A 24731-nucleotide genomic window follows, 5' to 3' on the forward strand; every position below is an offset into this window, starting at 1 on the left:
GACGAAGCCTCTTCTAGGCCAGTCACCGGTACGCCGGTGCTCAGTGAGGCGCTTTCGCAGCCCCTGACAACCGCTACCTCAGAGCCACAGGCCACCTCAGACTCCCATGTGGAGACAGCTAGGCCTCTGGATACTCAGGGTATTTGGCCCTTCAGAAATTAATCCCTCAGATAGGTCCAGAGCTGCTGAGCAGGCATCGGCTTCTGAGGGTGTCTTCAGACCTACACAACTTTATATAAAGCCTACTTCAGCATCCAAGACAAAGTCTAAAACAGTTTTAAAGACAAGGAAACAAGTACAGCATTCTCCAGGACAGTCTTCTATGCCTAAGAAACAGATGCTCAAAATGGCCGAAGACCTAATTACTTTGATCAGGGGTTCCCATCCCCCCTCCTGATGAGAGGCCTAGGCAAGACACTGAATATGATTCCTCTCACCAGGTTTCCATGTCTTTCAGAACAGTGATGTTCTATTCCTCCCTGTGAGGATTCTGATGCTGAAGATTCCATTCCTTCAGCTTCTCCTCCTGAGGACTACTCATTTGGGGAAAACCTGCATACCATGAGGGAGCATTTCCACTGGGAGAGCCAAGATTATTCCGATTCTAAGAAAAGGCTTAGAGACTTTCTTTTACTTCTTCAGCACAGACCTCTTGCAGTTCTCCCTGTTCTAGACATAGTAGATTATGTATTTTCAGAGTCTGGCCTGTCTCCAGACTCTCTACCTCCTGCTCCTGTTAAGCCGGACAGATACTACAGGGTCCCAGACTCCCATACATTTCTTTATAAAAACCCTGCTGCTGACCCAGAAACTATTTCACAGGGTCCCAAGGGGGTCAAGGCTGCTACTGCTAAAAACCCTGTCCCCTCGGATAGAGATTCTAGGGCTCTGGACAGATGGGGGGGGGGGTTACACTTCTGCTACCTTGGCAGTAAGGGCTTTAAATTGTCAATTTCATATGCTTAAATATCAGCAATACTTAATGTCTTTGTTAAAACAAAAAATGTTGACAAATTCTGAATGTTCTGAGAACAAAGATTTGCAGGACTTATTGCATGCAGTTGAACAAGTGGGAAAACATACTTTGCAATGTGGCTATGATTCACTGGAGGCCTCATGCAGGGCCGCTGTCACAGGTTCTGTTATTAGAAGGTATGCTTGGTTAAAAGAACAGAATCTGCCTGATCATGTTAAAGCAAAATTATTGGATGCTCCTTTATGGCATGATACTTTGTTTGGTGTTGAGGCAGAAGAGGTGTTGAAGAAAATGGAGTATAAAGCTAAATCTATGCAGACAGTAAAGGATTTCTTACAAGTACAGCCGCCCAGATTTAGCAGGAACTGGCCGTCTAAGAGTTGGTCCTTTCCAGTTTCAGACAGACTACAAAGAGGCAGATTCAGACGCCCTAGAGGCAGGCAACAGCCCCAAGGCTCATACAGGCCCAAACAATGGGGTGCTTCTACCTCCAAAAGCGGAGAAGACAAATCACAGCCATATAGAAAACAGTCCCAATGACTTCCCTCTGCCAATGCCAAGCACTTATTTTTTGGCAGCACCCTTAGCAGGAAAGCTAGCACTTTTTTTCACAAAACTGGTACAAAATCACCCAGGACAAATTGGTCTTAAATATAGTCTTTCAGGGCTACAGGTTCCACTTTCACACCCTTCCAAAGGCAAAAGATATGCCAGACCTGCCACCCAATCAGTGGGCAGAGGCACAAAAACAAGTTTAATCTCTCATGGACATGGGGGCTATTCAGCCAGTGCCACAACAAGAGCAGGGACAAGGATTTTACTCAAGACTTTCCTTAGTACCAAGAAAGGACAAAGCCTGGAGACCAATTCTGGACCTGTCTATTCTAAACACTTTTCTGGACGTCCCAAAATTCAAAATGCTGACTCTACAGCAGCTTCTGCCCATGCTGGACAAGAAGGCTTGGCTAGTGACTTTGGACCTCAAAGAGACATACCTGCATGTTCCAATGGGACAATCTTGCAGAACATACCTCAGATTCATAGCTGGCTCAATGCACTACCAATTCTCTGCACTGCCCTTTGGCTTATCTACTGTGCCCAGGGTCTTCACAAAATGCCTGGCACCAGTAATTGCATTTTGCAGACAGAGGAATTCAAATATATCACTACTTGGATGACTACCTTATTCATGCAGAGACCAAAGATATTCTACTACAGCATCTGACGTTTGTAAAAAGATTACTAATTTGCCTAGGGTACACAGTAAACAAAAAGAAATCGAAACTAGTACCCTCTCGAGATAATATTCCTGGGTGCAAGCTTAAATACAACTGCCCAGATGGCTTATCTCACTCCAGACAAACAAAAGCAACTGACTTCTTACTTCGAAAACATGGCGACAAAGACCCAGTTATCTGCAAGAAAATTCTGCAGGCTCTGGGCTACATGGCATCCTGCATTCTACTAATTCCATATGGAAGACTGCATATGAGGAAACTACAATGGTATCTAAAAAGTGTTTGGACTCAACATTGCCACAGCCTGGAAACAGTAATTACTCTCATTCCCTGCCTACAACAGGAGTTTCGATGGTGGGCACAGGCCTGTCACCACAACAAGGGACAGCCATTCACTTTACCCACTGCCAGGCAGACACTAACAACAGATGCATCAGATTATGCCTGGGGGGGGGGGGGGCGCACATGGCACGAAAATGTATTCGGGGCACATGGCCCTCAAGCCAAATGCATCTTCATATCAATCAAAAAGCGATGCTAGCTGTACAAAATGCCCTGACAGCCTTCAAGGACCTACTTCATCCAGGACACCTGCTGGTAAAGACGGACAATACTACAGTCATGTGGTACATAAGCAAGGGGGCACACATTCCTACCCCCTCTGCAGACAAGCCATGACTTTGTGGAACACAGCATTGACTTATCAAGTACACCTGCAGGCACAATTCCTGCCAGGAAAGACAAATACTTTGGCAGACGAACTAAGCAGAAACCTCATGGATCCTCACGAATGGAAACTAGATCCACAAATCTTCAGCATGACAACAGGGAAATGGGGATGCCCAGACATAGATCTATTCTCCTCCTGTCACAACTGCCAGCTACAGAGATTCTGCACTCGGACTTATCACAAACAAGCATGGAAAGTGGACGCCCTTTCATTCAGCTGGAAAGCCCTTACAGTATATGCCTTCCTTCCTCTGCCTCTCCTCCTCAAGGTACTCCTAAAGGTCAGACAAGAGAAGCCAAAAATTATACTGATTGCCCCAGACTGGCCACGCCAGCACTGGTACCCAATCCTAAAGAGCTTGTCTGAAGGCCCAGCCTGGACATAACCTCTAATTCCTCATTTGCTGACCCAACAGAACAATCGGATCCTACACAGCCAACTCAGAACCCTAAACCTGGCTGCAGGGCGGATAATGTAACCATTCAGAACACATCTCTCTCTAAAGCAGTTATGATGTTATTTTGGAGGCCTGGAGGCCCAACAGCAGAACATCTTGTGCAGAAAAATGGAAGAGATTCTGCGCTTGGAACCAGGTGCAGGGAATTGACATGCTTGTTCCAAATATTCCTCAGATTTTGCAATACCTAACTGAGATGCTGGACAAAGACCCATCCTTCTCATCAATTAAGATCCATGCCTCTGCCATTTCAGCTCATTCAATACGGACCCTCCTATCTTTTCTCATCCACTGCTAAGATAGTATCTCAGAAGGGCAAAAAACATAAGACCCCCAAGGAGAGCTCCAATACCTGCATGGGACCTCAATTTTGTCTTGGAAAAACTCACACTGCCTCCTTTTGAGCCAGCCATTACAGCGGAGATAAAATACTTATGGAAAACAGCTCTTCTCTTAGCCATAACTTCAGCAAGAAGAGTCTCAGAGTTGCAGGCACTAATGGCTGTGGAACCTTTTATTATTTTGCATCAGGACAGGGTTTCTCTAAGGACAAACCTGACATTTATGCGTAAGGTACTGTCCAGTGTGTCTCTTAACCAAACCATACATTTGCCTACCTTTTATCCAAACCCACAGAATGAGGTGGAGAAACTTCTGCATTCTTTGGACATACACAGACAGCTCCGCTTTTACTTGGACAAAACTAAAGCTTTCAGAAAAACTGAGCAACTCTTAGTGGCATATGCTGCAGGTTCACAAGGAAAAGCCATCTCTAAGCAGACTATTTCAAAATGGATAGGCCACTGCATTCATTTCTGCTATTCACAGCATGGCAAATCAGTGCCCAAGGGCATTAGGCCACATTCTACCAGAGCAGCAGCCGCATCAGCAGCCTTCCTCAGAGGAGTAGCAACCAAGGACATTTTGGAGGCTGCAACCTGGACTTCAGTGCACACTTTTACAAAGCACTACCATTTACCTCTTTATTCTAAATCCAGAGCAGGCTTTGCCACTGCAGTTCTGCAGGGCCTCATAGCCTCTCCTAATTCTATTTAGGCTCAGCCACCCTACCTCAGCTTTGGGATTCAACCCAAGTGTAATGACTGCAACAGTGAAACACGATGAACATAGTACAGTTGTGTACCTACCATAAATGTAGATGTTAGAGTGTATTCACTGTTGCAGTCCAGGTTACCCTCCCTCCATCCCTTTTCCATTGCTGGGACTTATCTGTACCTCTCTATTCTATACAACCTATGTGGTGTATTTGCTTGTAGATCAAGGTTATGTGCATGCTTATGATCATAATATTTTTAGTCTACCCTTTTGGGGGCACCTGACATCTGGGGCAAGAAAAACTGAAGAAAATGGTGTCTGCTGCATCTTTTATACCCCTGGCGCTCTGACATCAGGGAAGAGGCGACAGCAACCGACACCGGACCAGGACTTTGGAATTCAGGCCGACTGCGGGTAGCCTGCCAGCAGGATAACCCAAGTGTAATGACTGCAACAGTGAATACACTCTAACATCTACATTTATGGTAGGTACACAACTGTACTTTACTTTTAACAGAAGCTGAAACCCGTATGCACCTCCATCCCCATGCTTTAGTATTCTCTTTTGTCTCATTGCACCACAGTGGAGAAATTATTAGTTAATAGGCTTTGTAAAAGGTGTTTCTTCAGGAGGCTTTGAGATCGTGCCACTTAGGAAGCGGACATATACAAGCATTACCATTTTCCTGTCTCAGTTAGAAGCCTGTACAGTTTGTATATTCAAGATTTTTTGCTCAAGCTTCTGTGATAAAAGCTCGAATGGATTGAGAAACTGACTGTCAGCCTCCTAGAATATTGCAGGTTTGTTGCATAGTCTAGAAGTAAGAAAAGTTAAGTTAGTGCTGTACAGCTGAAGATCTTGTTAAATGTCTAGCACACTTTGGTGTCTTGGATATGGTTCTGCTTGAGAATCTACCTAGATGTTATGATTTACTCTTCTGGCAAAGACGATAAGTAGTTACATGTAAATGAGCATCACATCATAGTTTTTTCAGGAGTTGTCACTGTGACAGTAAAGCCACCCTCTGTCTGATCCCCTGAATATTTGTAGAGGCCCGGGAGAAAAGCTCCATAGCTCTCAAAATTAAATGAAATATCAAATTATAAAACACATTAGAAAAATAAAAAACACATAAAATAGTAAGTATTTAGAATAAAGAAGAAAGGTTTTTAAAAAGTACAAATAAAAAGGTGAGTATAAAGTCATGTCAGTCACATAATCATATGATATGAAAGGATACACTAGAGTTCATTGTAGTTAACTTAAATATTTGTGGTTATAAAAGTTTTACAATATGTAGATTAATCAGGGTTAGTGCAGGGGCATAGCCAGAGATTTTTAGTGACGCTTGAGTTTTTTGCTTAGAGAGTGACAGAGAGGTAGTAGTGTTAAGTCGGGTAGTAGAAGGTTTATTGGACTTACTTATGCTAACACGTAGTTTGCTAGAGGAGCCGTGAGGGGAATTATTATTATAAGGTTCAGACAGTGGTGTGTTGAAATGCATTTCCAGTGGCAAATCTATATTGTTGTATCTTTAGGTTAGTATAAATGGGAGAAGCATAGAGAGAAGAGTAGAGACTATGTGGCAAGGCAATAGTGTGCTAGCTATGGGGAGTTAAGAAGATTTAATTTAATATATAAGGAGCCCATTTTTCTGTTCACTGTTTGAATGGTGTTATTTATATGGTTATCAAAGTTGAGGTTGTTGTCAATTGTAACTCCTAATAGTTTGGTAGTAGGATCAGGAACATGAGAGGTACCATTGTGTTACTTAGAAGTTTATGGGAGAGGACCTATTGGTAGGTGTGAAAAGTAGAACCTACAATAATTCTGCATAGTTATTTTAAATGTAAAAAAAACTTCTTTTTGCTGTTTACTTGATCTTTGTAGTGTAGTTAATACAATTTCTTAAATAAAGTAGTGATAGTTTTAATTGCCTACGGTTGTTAAATGTGTGGAAGAACCGAAGGCCTGTGATAACACTGAGTATGTGTAACTGCCTCACATACCTACAAAGGTCTTGGTAAGGCATTGGCATGTAATCACCCAAAGACTTCATAACGAGCCCAAAATCATTCATAAAACTATAGTGTAGCTAAAGAAATGGTTTGAAGGATGTAACCCAAAGGTTATAATTTATTGCCAACAGACCCACTCTCAGATCTACTGTTAAGTACAGTCATCAGCCTTTAATGGAGTAAGATATCTGAATGCAAATGCCTGTTAACAAGAATGAACTGGGTATTTAGCCTGATTTAGTGTCTTTTCAAAGATGTGCTTTGTATTTGTGAAAGCTGTTACAATAAACATAAAGTTTATAGGTGTGGTTCTGCAGTATTACCTAACTAGTCTGGCTAAAAACATTACATTTTGTAATGCAGAGGTTGTGCAGATTCTGACTGCTGTCTCTGGGTTTATTGTAGGTGTTGTGTTCCTGGATAAAACCCCAGCTTCTAATACTGCTAAAAGTGCAGCAAAACAGCTAGGCAACAGTTTTGCCACTCTCATACCAAAGGATAAATCCAGGAATCAGAATGCTTTTATTCAAGTAAGTCATAATGACTGTGGCCTTTAAAGTAGAAGTGAGTACTGATTAAATCCATCTTTTTGTGTTCGACTGTGTCTCTGTATACTTACTGTTACATTCACTTCAAACTGAACTTCTGTCCAATCCTATTAGACTGTTGCCGTATGGCACAGTTGTCTGTGTTCTACTTTGAGACTGTTGTGGTGGGGACACAGCCATCTGTAATGGCATGATTACATCCCATTTAATTGGGATTCCCTTCTGAGCAACTCTGTTGCAGCAGGCTCCTGAAAATGTTGTACTCTGTTTAAAAAACAGGTTAAGTTGTTCATTATGACATGGTAACATCACTTTATTACTGATCATTATCCAGAGGACTTGTCCCCAAACTATCATTGGATCTTGGCTACGTTTGCTCCCTCTATGTAAATGCTTATATCGCAAAATGGATTAACATTTTCTCATGAAATTTTCAGGAAATGTTACTGGCACAATCAATCACCTGCAAATCAACAGTAGGTTTAACTCCTAGTGTCATTGGCAACAGGAATATTTTATGCCATAAAACTTAAAAATAAATGTGTATTTGTTTTAGATATGATGTCACAGCACTATATCTTGGTTTTTGTTAGGTGCTGTGTTTGTTACTTTGAAGATAACTGAAAGCCACACTTTGTTTTCAGTTGCTTTTGTTTTATTTTTTTGTTTTTTGTTTGCAAATACTGCAGTTTGTTCATTTCATAAGGCCAATGTGGACAGTATTTGACCTTGCCTACAAATGATGTCTCTACTGATTTCAATAAATTCTTTTACATTTTTTAGGAGAATGCACCAAGATGGTCAGTGATATACTGCAAATTGCATGACCTAATAAGCAATTAGAGAAATTAGACAGTATGGGATGTAAAGTGTGGGCATGACTGTCAGAATAAGTAAACTGTGTATTTTGTTAATTAAAATGACAGAAAAATATATTGTGGAGTTTTTTCTTTTTCATTTAATAAGAGGACACTTAACCTTCATATTCATCCTCACTGCTTGGTTTTCTAGCTCTTGTTTCTATCCTGAATTCTCCTTTGTAGGCACTATCTTTAGCAGTTCCCATCCATTACATATCTATACTAAACCATTTTCAGTAGTGCTTCCCATCTAATCTTCCTGTTGAAGTACTAATCATTTACTTCATTAAAATTGACTTAGTAGATATTCATCATATTGATAACTGCTGCAGTAGCCTTAACTATGGATTATACCCTGCCAAGGATGTAACAGCTGGCCAGCTTCCAAAGTTTCAGGGCACCTTGCACATCCTCAAACTGTCAAGCAGCTCAAGCTGAGCTGACCTAAAACAAGTTTGGGTGCCAAGCCCTTCAGAGTATTACTGCTGTAGAGGAGTACATTCCTTTCTATGGGTGACTAGTGCTGTTCCTTTGCTGGGCAGACAAATTCCCTTTGGGAGGAAAAAAAAAACTTCCATTTAATTACAATTAATACTTTCCTCTTCAGAAAAGCTATTTTAAAGCTTGGAGCTTGCTGTAATGGAGTGTACTTTTCAATGGGAATGCTCTTTCCTGTTGCTTTAAAAGTTTAAAGTAACTGAAAAATCATTTTTTTTTTTGTGGAGAAACTGTGTTTATTGTACTTTGGGACAGAAAAAGTGTTTTAAAATGCTTTTATATATATATATATATATATATATATATATATATATATATATATATACTGTCTCTGTAAAAAAGTAGCTTTTAAAGACTATTTATACTGGCATTTGCTGCTTGTTTTACCTGGGAAGGAAGCATTATTTTTGGCTTGACTGTGGAAAAATCTGTCAATCCCATGGGTCAATCCTTCTAGCCACACACCCAAATTTAAGCAAACAGTCCTTGCCATCACAGTGGGCTAGTAATTTGTCTCCACCGCAGGTGGGTAACTCTACTGTGGGCATTATATTTGTACCTTAGACCACTCACCATCTACTCTGAATCCCTACAGTGTAGCACCTACAAACCACTATGGACTGGGAGTTAACCACATCCTCTGTGGCTGTTAGGGTCCCTCAGTGAGTAAGAGAGAGACTCTTGTTAGTCCTTGGAGAGGGAACAAGGAAAGCTTCCCTGTTTTGTCAGAATGTTTTGCCTGTTCCTGGGGTAGCTGCTGCTGCCAGTAATAACCTTGTTGGTCCTTTTTTTTCTTGTCAAAAAGAAATAGAAAACTAAACATGAATCTACGTCTCCTCAAACTTCCGTAGAACCGAATAGTTTACTGGAGGTTGCCAAGGGTTTAGTTATGCTTATTGATCTTTCTTGTAAAGCAGTTTCTGGTAAAAGAGAGATACTTCCTTTCCTGAAAAGATTCTGAATCTGGACAGGAAGATGGACAGATGCAGGATTTTTTCTTCAGATTTCAGAGTCATCCTCCGAGGAGAGCTCAGTTTGATTGTCTTGGGGGGGGTCTTTCTCTGAGACTATAGAATGTGCCAGTATTTTCAGTGGGAGAGCATGGAGGTTTCTCAAGTCCTTCGGAAAATACTATAGGGTATTAAAGGAAGAGTTTCCAAAACTTGCACCCATTCCTCCAATTCTGTCAGTTTTGGAGGATGTTTGTGTTGCTTCCTATAATTTTCCTTATGATTAACCAGCTGCCCCCCAAAAGACAGATGAGATGTGATGTGTAAATTTCCTCAGTATTTTAAGTTTTTATACACACTTCCCAAACCTGATCCAACTGCTATAGCTTTAGATGTTCATAGTGTTACACTGCTGCAGTCATTACACTTGGGTTATCCTGCCATCAGGCGGTTCCTCAGCTGGCCTGAGTTCCAAAGTCTTGGTCTGGCGTTGGTTGCTGTCGCCTCCTCCCTGACGTCAGTGTGACAGGGGTATATAAGATGCAGCCGATGCCATTTTCTTCAGTCTTTCTTGCCATGCGGTGCCCGAAGCAAAAGCAGTTCACAAGTGCCGGTCGGCTGACTCCTGAGATTTTCATTCCGAATCCAGAACTGAAGTCTTCTACAAAGCTAAGTACCCCGTTGGGGAAACTTTTTCTTGCCTCAGATCGAGGTCAGTAAAAGTTAATAACTGTATTTCTTGTGGGAAGCAAATACCTCATAAGGATTTCCATTCCTATTGTATCCCATGCCTAGGCCCAGACCATGACATCACTGGTTGTCGGTTTTGTGCTAGGTTTAACAAGCGAACTATTAAACGTTGGTTTGATTTTGCCCGACATTATTTTGGCAGAAAATTCAACTACACCATGCCATCGGAACTTCCGACCGGAATGCATAAAAAGCGCAAAGACAAGGACACGCATCCGAGGCCCAAAACTGACGACAAGGCCTCTTTTAGGCCGGTCGCCGGTTTTCAGCGAGGCACCTTCGCAGCCCCTGATGACTGCTTCTGCAGAACCACAGGCCGCCTCCGATCCCCACGTGGAGCGGGCTGGGCCTTTGGACACTATAGTTTTTCAGCCTACCGAAACTAACCCTTCAGAGGGAACCGAAGTAGCTGAGCAATCCACAGCTACAGAGGGTGTTTTCAGACCTACTCAGTTAAGCATTAAACCCTCTGCTAAGTCTAAGCCTCCCTTAAAAACAAAGCAGGCCTCCATGCCTAAGAAACAAATGCTCAAAATGGCCGAAGACCTTATTATCCTGTTCAGGGGGTCCCATCCCCCTCCTGATAAAAGGCCCAGACAGGGTGCAAACTGACTCATCCAAGCAGGTGTCCATTTCTTCAGATTCATCCTCAGACCTAGGATATTCTTTACCCCCTTATGAGGATTCTGATGCTGAGGAATCAATTCCATCAGCCTCTCTGCCTGAGGACTACTCCTTTGTGAAAACCTTACATACCATGAGGGAGCATTTCCATTGGGAAGGCCAGGATTACTCGGAATCCAAGAAAAGGCTCAGAGACTTCCTTTTATTACCTCAACACAGACCCCTTGCTATTCCACCAGTGTTAGATATTGTGGATGATGTGTATACTGAATCCAGCTTAAACCCAGACTCCTTACCCTCCAGCCCCAGTTAAACCTGACAGATATTACAGAGTCCCTGATTCACACAAATTTTTGTTTATAAGCCCTGTTGCTGACCCTGAAACTATTTCTCAGGGACCCAAAGGGATTACGGCCTCATCAGCAAAAAACCCAGTTACCTCTGACAGAGATTCCAGAGCATTAGACAGATGGGGTACGAAAGTGTATACGTCTGCAACTTTAGCAATGAGAGCCTTAAATTGCCAGTTTCACATGCTAAAATATCAGCAATTTTTGATGTCTCAGTTGAAACAAAAAATGCTTCCAGATTCAGATCCTCCTAATTTTAAAGAAATGCAAGATTTATTGCATGCAGCTGAAGAAGTGGGAAAACATACTTTGCAATGTGGTTTTGATTCTTTAGAGGCCTCCTGTAGAGCAGCAGTTACAGGCTCTGTCATTAGAAGGCATGCTTGGTTAAAAGAACATACGTTACCAGATCATGTTAAAGCAAAATTATTGGATGCACCTTTGCAGCGGGATGTGTTGTTTGGAGTTAAAGCAGAAGAGGTATTAAAGAAGATGGCGGATAAGGCAAAATTTTTGCAAACGGTGAAGGATTTCTTACAGGTTCTGCCTCCACAATTTAGAAATTGGCTAACAAAGAATTGGTCCTTTCCAGTTCCAGACAGACCTCAAAGGGGCAGATACAGATGTCCAAGAGGTTAGAGGTCAACCACAAGGTCCTTACAGGCCTCGACAATGGGGTGCACCAGGCCAGAAGGAAGGGGAAGACAGGCCCCAACCATATAAAAAGAAGCCTCAATGACTTCCCACTACAGCCGCCAAACAGCTCTCTCTTGGCAGCCCCCTTAGGAGGAAAACTGGCACTTTTCTATCACAATTGTCATTGGATCACCAAAAACAAATGGGTTCTCAACATTAGAACCTTCGAAACAGTAAACATACATCAAAAACCCAGCAAGTGGAACAGCAGGAAATTCAATGGTGCACAACTAAACACCCAACTCCACGGCTGTGTAAACACGAAAAGTTTATTCCAACATAAAGGGTGCAAAGGATTGAGCGCTTTCGTCTCCCACCTGGAGACCTCTTCAGAATCAATTCAAACAGGAAAAATTCTTCAATTTATACATTTTAGTACTTACAAATTAGTAATTATTCAATTAAAATTATTCAAAATTGGATAATTAATTTTAACCCTAAAAATGATAGTAGTGATGGTTAAACCTTAGACATAGTTAACCCATGGAGGGCTAAAAAAGCAACAAGAACCATGAACAAATTATTTGTTCTTGTTTCACTCATCCAACTCTTAAAAACTTTATGTGCATACAAGCCTGCATAAAAATACATATTTATATTTAATGTCATCCATTTGTATAATACCACAGGTCAGGTGACAAAGCTAATGAAAATGTTAGAATCTATGTATTAAAACAGTTTTAAAATTGGTAGTATGCAATATATACTTTTCAATAAAATTACATATTCAGAGAATAATGTAGTTTTGAACCTTAAGTATGGAAATAACACAATACAATAAAAAACTAAAATAACTCAAATACCATAGTCAGACCATGCCAAATAAACAAGTATAATACTCAAGGTAACATCTAACATGTCTAAAAGTGCAATTATGTATGTTTCTTAGGATCAGATGCCAACAATTTTAATGCTGGAGTAATGGATATACAATCGTTCATCCCTTTACCATTACAGGCATCTAATCTAAGTTGCCATATCATTTCCCTGTATAGTAGTTTCGTTGCCCAGCCTCCTCCTCTGTCGGGAGACTCTACTGTTTCCAAGGCCCAAAATTTAAAATTAGCATTACTACATGTTATAGAATGTCTGTAAAGTGCGTTATTCATATTTTTACGATTAATATCTCTAATGTGTTCGTATATTCTTCTACGTAGGGGTGTCTCTGTTTTTCCTACGTAGAAGCACCAACAGAATGTGCAATATGCTAAATAAACCAAGCCTTTAGTGTAGCAGCTACTGTATCTTCTAGCTTTAAGTGTAATATGTAGACTAGGCAAATAAATGGACTTTTCACCAGCTATAAAGGGACATTGGGGACATCTATTACACCTAAAGGTCCCTCTCTTGTTACTAATTGTAGTGGAACTACCTACACATGGTCCTTTCTTACCGTTCTCTAAAATATTTTTGAGGTTGTTTCTCCTGTAACTAAGTAAGCTTATTCTTAAAAACATCAACCCTCGTGGGCATGGTTTTAAACATTTCCCATACACTATTAATACTTTTCTCAACCATTCAATATTGTTATGATATGTTAGTCAAATATGGGATGTTAATATTTGAATTTTGATCTCTCTGTTCCTCAGTACTCGTATCATTTCCATTACTTTTAAGTATATTACTATTGGGTATACCTCCACTCAACAGTGGAATGTATCTAGAGTTCCTATGTGTTGTAACCCATTGTTTGGCTTCTTCAATTAAATCACTCGGGTATCCCCTTTGCAAAAACATGTTATTCAGTATAATCATCTCTTTCAAAAACTCCTCTTCTTCACTAATCATTCTAGAAGCTCTAATCATCTGCCCCCTTACTATATTCTTTTTCAATATAAGGGGGTGGTCACTTTCAAAATGTAAATATGAGTTTGAAAAGTTCTCTTTCCGATATAGCGCAGATGTATATCACATCCAAAAAATGAATTGTATCTTTTCGGATTTCATGTGTAAAACTCAGAAAAGATGTACTCATATTAATATATTCAATGAAACTAAGAATATCTTGTTCCTGGCCTTTCCATAGGATTAAAATGTCATCCAAAAATCTGAAGTAACAATGTATGTGTTGGTAATACTCATATGTAAAAACATGGTTCTTTTCCCAATAGAGCATGACAATATTGGCATAAATGGGGGCGCATGCTGCCCCCATTGCCACTCCTTCAGTTTGGTGATAGTATTCTCCCTGGAAATAAATATAATTATTTTTTAGTACCAATTCCATGTTTTCTAGTATAATGCGGTACTCATCAGGTTCAAGAAGATCCATATCCAGAAGTATCTCATCAAACCATGCTAGACCTATATCATGTGGTATTACCGTGAACAGATCTTTGACATCTATTGTTATGAAAATAATTTCATCGTTGTAATCCACATTATTTATTTTTCTTAGTAAGTCCCATGAGTCAATTAGTATATGGTGGTGATTGTGATGGTAACCCTTTAACTTAACATCAATATAAATAGCTAATGGCTGTGTTTTTGATCCCTGTGCTGACACTATCGGTCTCATAGGTGGATCCGATACACTCTTGTGAGTTTTAGAGATGCCAAAAATTGCTGGAATTACGGGCTTACTAACCATGAAGAATTCAAATAGATCTTTATCATATAGACCTTGAAGTAGATTATCTTCTAGAATAAAATCAATATTAGAGTACGAAATGTTTATTTCGTTTCTGAATACTGTAGTGTAACTCTTGTTGTTGTTCAATATATTTAACATTCTTCTCGTATAATCCCATTGATCCATAATAACCATGCCTCCACCCTTGTCGGGTTTCATTATTCTAATTTTTTTGTTGTCTTTTAATAAATGGAGGAGCTCATTTTCTTCATCTGTCAAATTTCTCCAACTGGTATTAAGGTTACGGGAGGGATAGTTACTTCTAATAACACTACAAACAACATTCTCAAAACTCTGGATATCATGTTGGAGGGGTGGATTATATATACTACATCTTTTTATACCTCTAGACTCATTAACACATCTTTTATTTTCAAAAATCACAGTTAAGTTCAACCTTCTGGTGAAAAGTTTTATATCCAATAGTATGTTACTAATACTAGGTATTTGGTATGGTACAAATGTAAATCCCTTGGTAAAAAGTTTGAAAAAAGTATCAGTAATCTCCATTCCTGTATAGTTAAAAATATTAAAATCATTGTAAGAACAAATGATGGGATTAATTATTGTGTTTGCTTCTTCATACTCATCCTGAGAGCTTGGTAAAAAAGTTCCATTATTCCCTTCAACCTCCCTTACACTAATGTCTAATTTCTGTAAAGTCGATTATTCCCTGCTGCTTGGGCATATGATAGTTGTTGCTGGGTTTTGTTTTTTATCCTCTGTGACCTCCTCGGGCCAAAGTCCCCTAAAGGGAAGTTGTTGGTGTAATATTCATCTGATAATTAGCACCGGGGTCATTCACTTCATCTGCAATGTGTTGGTTCTGATATTCATCATTATTTTGATATTCATCATTAATATCCACTTGTGCCCCCTCCCTGTTGTGATTAATGTAGTATGGTTTACTAAGTTGTTTCACACCCCAAGCCTGATGCGATCTATAGTAAGACCTGGTATTATTGTATGTGTTGTATGCATTATTGGATTCATAGTCTTTTAAATCCCTTTTTAGCTTTGAAATTTTCCTATTATAATTATGTGTGGTACTGGTGTCAACATCCTGTATAGTTCTGTAATATATTCGTTTATACTCATCTATAGAAAATAACAAGTCTTCAGATATTTCCTTGTATAATCTATCAATGATAACTAAATTTTGGGCCTTGGAAACAGTAGAGTCTCCCGACAGAGGAGGAGACTGGGCAACGAAACTACTATACAGGGAAATGATATGGCAACTTAGATTAGATGCCTGTAATGGTAAAGGGATGAACGATTGTATATCCATTACTCCAGCATTAAAATTGTTGGCATCTGATCCTAAGAAACATACATAATTGCACTTTTAGACATGTTGGATGTTACCTTGAGTATTATACTTGTTTATTTGGTATGGTCTGACTTTATGGTATTTGAGTTATTTTAGTTTTTTATTGTATTGTGTTATTTCCATACTTAAGGTTCAAAAATACATTATTCTCTGAATATGTAATTTTATTGAAAAGTATATATTGCATACTACCAATTTTAAAACTGTTTTAATACATAGATTCTAACATTTTCATTAGCTTTGTCACCTGACCTGTGGTATTATACAAATGGATGACATTAAATATAAATATGTATTTTTATGTAGGCTTGTATGCACATAAAGTTTTTAAGAGTTGGATGAGTGAAACAAGAAAAAATAATTTGTTCATGGTTCTTGTTGCTTTTTTAGCCCTCCATGGGTTAACTATGTCTAAGGTTTAACCATCACTGCTACCATTTTTAGGGTTAAAATTAATTATCCAATTTTGAATAATTTTAATTGAATAATTACTAATTTGTAAGTACTAAAATGTATAAATTGAAGAATTTTTCCTGTTTGAATTGATTCTGAAGAGGTCTCCAGGTGGGAGACGAAAGCGCTCAATCCTTTGTACCCTTTGTTGGAATAAACTTTTCGTGTTTACACAGCCGTGGAGTTGGGTGTTTGGTTGTGCACCATTGAATTTCCTGCTGTTCCACTTGCTGGGTTTCTGGGTTCTCAACATTGTATCTCAAGGTTACAGGTTCCACTTTCACACTCTGCCAAGGTTAAAAGGAATGCCAAATCTGCCACCAAATCAATGGGCACAGGCTCCGAAACAAATTACAGCACTCATGGACATGAGAGCTATTCAAAAGGTTACCACCACAGGAGCAAGGACAAGGATTTTACTCAAGACTCTTTCTTGTTCCCAGAAAGGACAAAGCCTGGAGGCCTATTCTGGATCTTTCTTCTCTAAACACTTACCTGGATGTTCCGAAATTCAAAATGTTGACACAGCAGCTTCTTCCCATGCTGGGCAATAAAGCTTAGCTCATGACCTTGGACCTCAAGAAGGCATACCTGCATGTCCCTATCAGACAAAACTGCAGAAGATATCTCAGATTCATAGCTGGTTCAATGCACTATCAATTCTCTGCACTGCCCTTCAGCTTATCTACTGCGCCCAGGGTCTTCACAAAGTGCCTGGCACCAGTAATTGCATTTTGCAGACAGAAAGGAATTCAAATTTATCCGTACCTGGACGACTGCTTGATTCAAGCAGAGAGCAAGGACATTCTTCTAAAGCATCTGGCGTTCGTAAAAAAAGATATTAAGTTGCCTGGGGTACACAGTAAACAAAAAGAAATCAAAACTAGTGCCCTTACAAGAGGTAATATTCCTGGATGCCAGCTTGAACACAAGTTCCCAGATGGCTTATCTCACGCCAGACAAGCAAGGACAACTGACACAATACTTTCAGTTGATGTCAGCAAAGACCCAACTCCCTACAAGAAAAATTCTGCAGGCCTTGGGTTACATGGCGTTTTGCATACTACTAATTCCATATGCCAGACTGCATATGAGGAAACTACAATGGTACCTAAAGAGTGTATGGTCTCAACACTGTCAAAGTTTGGAAACAAGTTATACCACTAATTCCTTGCCTTCAACAGGAGTTTCAGTGGTGGGCTCAAGCTTGTCACCTCAAGGGACAGCCTTTCACTCAACCCACAGCCAGGCAAACACTGACAACAGATGCATCGGATTACACCTGGGGAGCACACATGGCAGGAAAATGTTTTCAGGGTGAGTGGCCCGCAGAACAAAGGCATCTTCACATCAATCAAAAAGAGATGCTAGCTGTACAAAATGCCCTTACAGCTTTCAAGGACCTGCTGCATCCAGGACAAATATTACTGAAGACAGACAACACCACAGTTATGTGGTACATAAACAAGCAAGGGTGCACACATTCCTACCCCCTCTGCAGACACGCCATGACCTTGTGGAACACAGCTCTAGACTACCAAGCTCATCTGCAAGCACAATTCCTGCCAGGAGAGAAAAACACGCTGGCAGACTACTTGAGCAGAAACATCATGGATCCCCACGAATGGGAATTGAATCAAATATTCAGAATAACACAGAAATGGTGGAGCCCGGACATAGATCTGTTTGCATCCCCAATGAATTGCCAGCTACAGAAATTCTGCACAAGGAGTTACCATCCACAAGCATGGAAAGTGGATGCCCTCTCATTCAGCTGGAAAAACATACAAGTATACGCTTTTCCTCCTCTATCTCTCCTTCCAAAGGTGCTCATAAAAGCCAGGCAAGAAGAGCCAGAGATGATCCTGATTGCACCAGACTGGCCACGCCAGCACTGGTACCCAATCTTAAAGAACTTAGCACAAGACCACCCTGGATTTTGCCTCAAATCCCACATCTGCTGACTCAGCACAACAATCAGATACTTCACAGCCAGCTAAAAGACCTTAAACCTAGCTGCATGGAAAATTCCTTAGTCAAGCAAGCAATGCCTCTCTCCAAAGCTGTTATGGATGTCATTCTGGAGGCCAGAAGGCCTAGTACCAGGAAAGCCTATTCGGATAAATGGAAGAGATTCTGTACCTGGAACCAGGCTCACAGCCTTGACCCTCTTGTCCCAAACATTCCTCAGATACTACAATATTTAACTGAGATGCTGGACAAGGACCTCTCCTTTTCATCCATCAAGATCCACGCCTCTGCCATTTCTGCTCATTATAACACAGATCCACCAATTTTCTCTAATCCTTTGCTAAAACAGTACCTCAGAGGGGCTAAAAACATCAGACCGCCCCATAGAGCAATTACTCCAGCTTGGGACCTCAACTTTGTTTTGGAAAAAATAACTTTACCTCCTTTTGAGCCAGCTAACACAGCAGAATTAAAATATATCTCTTGGAAAACTGCTCTGCTACTGGCAATAACATCAGCATGAAGAGTTTCAGAATTACAGGCACTAATGGCAGTGGAACCTTTCCTCATTTTCCACCAAGACAGGGTGTCTTTAAGAACTAACCCTACGCTTATGCCAAAGGTGGAATCAAGTGTGTCTCTAAACCAAACTATTCGCTTGCCAACTGTTTATCCAAAACCACAGAATAAAGGGGAGAGACTACTGCGTTCTTTGGACTTTCACAGGCAGTTATGCTTCTACTTGGACAAAACCAAAGCTTTCAGAAAATCTGAGCAATTACTGGTAGCATATGCTGCACGAGCACAGGGAAAGGCCATTTCAAAACAGACTATTTCAAAATGGATAGGACATTGTATACATTTCTGCTATACACACCATGGGAAACCTGTACCTAGCAGCATTAGATCTCACTCCACCAGGGCAACAGCCACTTCAACTGCCTACCTCAGGGGAGTACCTACCAAGGATATTTTGGGAGCAGCAACATGGAGTTCTGTGCATACCTTCACCAAGCATTACCATTTGCCTTTATACTCCAAATCCAGAGATGGCTTCGCCACTGCTGTGCTGCAGGGCCTTCTAGCCACCCCTAATGCCTTATAGAACCAGCCACCCTACCTCAGCTTTGGGATTCCACCCAAGTGTAATGACTGCAGCAGTGTAACATGATGAACATAGTACAGTTTTGTACCTACCGTAAATATAGATGTTGGAGTGTAAACACTGCTGCAGTCCAGGTTACCCTCCCTCCTTCCCCACTTACTTGGTACGTACCTATGTCTTCTACCCTTCACTACCTATGGGGAGTATTTGCTGGTAACTGAAAGTTGTTGTTGGCTTTTCTTAGTTATATTTTACTAGCAATTTGAATTGCCTACCTATTTGGGGGCACCTGACACCTGGGGCAAGAAAAACTGAAGAAAATGGCGTCGGCTGCATCTTGTATACCCCTGTCGCACTGACGTCAGGGAGGAGGCGACAGTAACCGATGCCGGACCAAGACTTTGGAACTCAGGCTGACTGGGGAACCGCCTGACGGCAGGATAACCCAAGTGTAATGACTGCAGCAGTGTTTACACTCTAACATCTACATTTATGGTAGTTACAAAACTGTACTTTTCCTTCTGCTGCTAAACAGTTAATTACAGCCCTACTGCTTCTGTTGATGGGAATATTAAGTATGGAAGAGAAGTGTATACGTCTACAATTTTGAATTTTCAGGCCCATGTGTTAATGTTTGTCCTGAATAATTGTGAAAATATGAGGAATGTTTTGTCTGGAGTTTCTTATTGTGAGGAAAAATCTGCTTTAAAAGAAAACTCCACTTAAGAATTCAAAATACATGATGTTAAGTTGTCAATCTCGCCTTCATTCTTGCTTGATGGGTTCAGAGCTGATCCCTCGGCTCCGACTCGGCACTTGCTTTAGCTCGAGAACTCCTTTTACCAGCTCGAGGCAGCCCCATATCCCATGATGCAAGGCAGGAAGTACCCAGATCTCGTTTGCCGCTTGGGAGGTCTTCTCTTTACCAGCTTCTGGTAAGTAGTTCACATTTGTGATATTTAAGCCCCTTTTTTAGTTAAAACTAATTTTTGATAGTTTAATTTTAATTTTAACCTTTTTCTGACAGAAATCCCTGTCTCTTTTAATTTTTAGTCAGTCAATTTTCCCTATCCCTTCCCCCCCCTGTTAGGGTGTGTGTGTTGGTGTTTTTTACTAAATACCTCTTGGTATTAGTTTAATTTAATTGACTGGTGTGTGTGTGTGTTGTGTTTAGGCACCATGTCTAAGGAGAGGGTTTCAGGTTTTAAGAAGTGTGACTCGTGCTGTCAGAAGATGTCTCTGACAGACTGTCACACTTCTTGCCTGTACTGTTTGGGCCCTCTTCACCTGCAGGACTCCTGTGCTATTTGTCACTCCTTCAGCCAGAGAGTCCTGCAGGAGAGACGCAATAAGTTGATTCTAAGGGGTCTTCTTAAGCCGGAGGGCTCTCCGGCTAAGTCGGCTCCACAAAAATCAACCAAAACTGCCAAGGCCCAGGCTTCTGTTTCTAAGCCTGCGGCCTCGGCTCCGACTCAGATAGAGTCGAGATCGCCGGCTGGAGCCGATTCTGATCCACAAAGCTTCGCCGATGGCTATCGGTGCCGAATCTGCTTTGCCCACTGTGGTGTCGGCTCCGATCGGCTCTGACACCCACATGGCACGGGCATCGGTGTCAGCTCCGATCGGCTCCGACACCCATGTGGCACAGGCATCGGTGTCGGCTCCGACACAGTTACCTTGGTAGCTGTATCGGCTCCGGCTGGAGCCGATACATCGAGACGTTCTGCCGGCTCCGAGAAATCGGTGCCGACAGGATCAGTAGTATCGGCTCCGATGGCCCATTCCAGGAAGAGGTCGAGGTCTCCTTCCTTGGAGCCGATACTTTCGGCTCGGCCGCCTCTTCTATCGGAGCGGAGCCATCGGAGCCGATCTTCAAGGTCATCCAGGTTGTCAGATCATGACCTAGAGAGAGTGGTCAGTAGATTGCTCAAGTCACAGGTACTGGCCCAAATGCTACACAGTCCGTCTCAGCAGACGACTGTTGGTCCACACCCCGTTACTGTTCCTCCTTCGACTCTACCCCAGAGTTTGGAGTTGGAGTCTTCGGGCATGGTTACTGCTACGGCTGGAGGACGGATACCTCCTTCTGTCCCTTCAGCCCCTACTCTTATCTCCTCTTCCTTAGAGGGATTCGTGGTCGGGCTTCCATGGTCTCCTCCGAGGGGTGAGTGGCATCGGACCCTTGTCCGAGCCGCTCTTCCCCTTGGAGCCTCGGCCTTGGTGAGCTCGGCTCCGACATCTGCCTCGAGACTTCCTTCGGTGGCCCTGGAGTTCCTAGCTCTTGGAGCGGGTTCTCTCGGACCTGCCTGGGAGGGAGCATTCGAGGTGATGAAGAGTCTTCTGCCCACTCGTATCAGTCACCAGTCTCTTCCCGTAGCTCCTCCCTCTATTGTACCTGTTGACATCTCTGCCACTTCTCTTGCTACAGGACCCAGAGATCCTCCGCCTCAGGTTTCCCCATTGGGAATTTCCCCTCTTCGGAGGATTCTCCTGATGTTTCGGGAGATCCTCCTAGGAAGAGGACTTGTAAGAGGAAGCATGTAGACTCCCCTGAGTCTGTCACTTGGATACTGACTTTGATGAGTCAGAGGGATCCCTAGATCCCCTCTGAGGATGTCTCCTTCTCAGACATCCTAGAACTTCTGAAACAGAGGGTAAACTGGCCCACCAACAATCCCTCTGAGGATGAGTCAGTATACCTAGAGGCGTTTGGATCTCGGCCCTCCACCTCCTGGGTGTCTCCGCCTTTCGACCCCCTTATGCAGGTTATTGCACGAAGGCGTGGACAGCTCCTGACTCTGTAGAGCCAGTCCCTAGGAGGCCTTCTAAATTTATCACTGCCCCTAGTGACAAACAATTCCTTACCAAAGGTGTCCCCGCTGATGCCATGGTGGTGGCTGCGGCCACCAAAAAGGAACTTGCAGATCCTTCCGTGCCCGTCCATCCTCCTAATAAGGACTCCAGGACCATGGATAGGTACGGCAAGCGGATGTTTTCCTCAGCGACCTTTGCTATGCGTTCGCTGAATTATCTTTGTCACTTCACCAGACTCCAGAGAGATATCCTGAAGGAGCTGGGAGAAGTAGTTCAGGATCCTACAGCTGCAGGGGCCCAAGAAAAGATTGCTTCGCAGCTAGGAACCCTCAATTCCATTGCTAACTCCTCCATGCGGCTAATATCTTATGCTGTGGATGGAGCGAGTAGAGCCGCAGGCACAGGTGTGGCTCTTAGACGCCAAGCCTGGATGCGGCTATGTGATTTTGCGGATCCCTTTAAGGCGTCCTTCACAAATTCTCCCTTTGATGGGTCAGCTCTGTTTGGCCCTCAGGTGAAGGAGACCTTGACCAGGTGTGAGCAGGACGGCAAGACTCTTTCTGCTGTTGGAGTCCGTTTTTCCACCCCTTCTAGACCTTATCCCAAAGGACAGAAGGGTGGGAAGATGTGGTTCTGTAAATCCCAAGGAGTCACGCCGGATTCACGTGGTCAGTTTACCCCTAGAGGCAGAGGGGGTAACAACAACAGACGCCGCTCTAGAGGCAGAGGGGGTCCGAAAAACCAGGGCAACAGGGAGTCTCTTCCTGAGAAGCCCTTTCAGCATCCCTGAGGTGTTGCCCGGCTGTCCCTCCTTGGAGGCAGTCGGGAAGATTATCACTGTACCCAGAAGCCTGGCATTCCCTCACTCAAGACAGATGGGTACAGTCGATCATATCCAAGGGTTACATAATTCCTTTCGAGGAAAGTCCCTTCCCCTCAAGTTCCCTTCCAGATGTACCACCCGGTCTAAGGGACATTGCAGAGTTAGAAATCGCAAAACTACTGCAAAAAAGAGCCATTCAGCCAGTTACAATAGACCATTCAGAGCCGGAATCTACTCAAGGTTCTTTTGGTCCCCAAAAGACGGGAGACTGGAGACCAATATTGGATCTCAGCAGACTCAACAAGTCTGTGAGGAAGACAAGATTCGAATGGTCACTCTTCAGTCAATTCTGCCCTTCTTACAGAAGGACAACTGGATGTGCTCAATAGATCTTCAGGATGCGTACTATCACATCAAAATTCACAGACGCTCCAGGAGATTTCTCCGCTTCGGCTGGGGTCCAGTCATTTCCAGTTCAGAGCCCTGCCCTTTGGTCTCACTACAGCCCCAGAGTGTTCACCAAATGCATGGCAGTGGTCACGGCTCACCTGAGACGTCAAGGATTCCAGGTGTTTCCGTATCTCGACGACTGGCTCCTGTCAGCCACCACCAGGCATCAGCTTATACAAGCCAGGGATTACACAATAGACCTTTGTTCTCATTTGGGCATCTCAGTCAACTTCAAAAGTCATCCTTATCGCCCTGCCAGTCTATTACCTTCATAGGCGCAAACTTAAACACTGTTCGGATGTCAGCTACCCTTACAGAACAAAGAGTTTCAGACATTCAGACTCATGTCAGGATCATTCTGGCCAGCAAGAAGGTACAGGCCAGAATGGTTCTAAAGGTATTAGGTCTCATGGCTGCGGCCATTACTCTTCTTCCCTGGCTCGATTCTACATGCGCCTCCTTCAGTGGATGCTGTTCACACAGTGGTCATACCAGCAACTCCCAATGCGTCACCAGATTCTGGTGACACAAACATGCAAAGAACATCTTGCTTGGTGGATCACATCGTCTCAGGTTCACCAAGGCAGGTGCTTTGTACCTCCGTCCCGATAGCCACTGTCACCACGGATGCCTCCCTGATCGGGTGGGGGGTCATTATCAGGGCAGGATGGTTCATGGGACGTGGCAACCGTTCGAGTACCATCTGCACATAAATGTCCTGGAGATGAGAGCAGTGCTTTTAACGTTGCAAGCCCTCAACGACTTTCTTCCCGTAGGGACAATTGCAGTCCTCACAGACAACATGTCTGTAGTTTGGTATATCAACAAACAGGGCGGAACCAAGTCCTACCCCTTGTGTCGAGAAGCGCTCAGACTATGGCAATGGGCGATCTCCTCTCATCGGTTTCTGGTAGCAACGCATATCCCTGGGAAAACCAACATTATAGCGGACAGATTGAGCAGAGCTATTCTCATGCCTCACGAGTGGTCTCTCAAGCAATCCATAGCGGAAGAGATTTTTCTGGAATGGGGTCGTCCATGTTGCGATCTTTTTGCTACTCCCCAAAACAGCAAATGTCCAGATTTCTTCAGCCTCTTCCCCCTATCAGGCCATCCCCCCAGAGACTCTCTGACCCAGGATTGGCCCCAGGGAATTCTTTATGCCTTCCCTCCATTTCCTCTGATCCCTCAGGTGATCCAGAAAGCTACTGTTTTGAGAGCCAAATTGATTCTCATTGCCCCTTACTGGCCTCGACAAGTTTGGTTCCCGTTCCTCCATCGTCACCTTTTGGTGCAGCCGTGGCATCTGGACCCAGTGCCAGATCTACTGATTCACCAATCCGGTCAGCTGCACCGGTCAATCCCTTCTCTCAACCTCACAGCATGGTTGCTCCACTT

General features: G+C 42.6%; 1 protein-coding gene across 1 annotated transcript in view; it reads left to right on the top strand.

Annotated features, from left to right (window-relative positions):
• PRRC2A (proline rich coiled-coil 2A) overlaps positions 1-24731 on the top strand; it is a 3202076-nt gene that overhangs the window by 1761949 nt on the left and 1415396 nt on the right. Inside the window, exon 20 of the mRNA XM_044082142.1 lies at positions 6882-7006. Within this exon, the coding sequence (XP_043938077.1) occupies positions 6882-7006 (125 nt within the window). The remainder of the gene's footprint in view (positions 1-6881; positions 7007-24731) is intronic.

Source organism: Protopterus annectens, chromosome 9.part0, assembly GCF_019279795.1.
Source record: "Protopterus annectens isolate FY-2018-M chromosome 9.part0, PAN1.0, whole genome shotgun sequence".
Classification (NCBI taxonomy): domain Eukaryota; kingdom Metazoa; phylum Chordata; order Ceratodontiformes; family Protopteridae; genus Protopterus; species Protopterus annectens.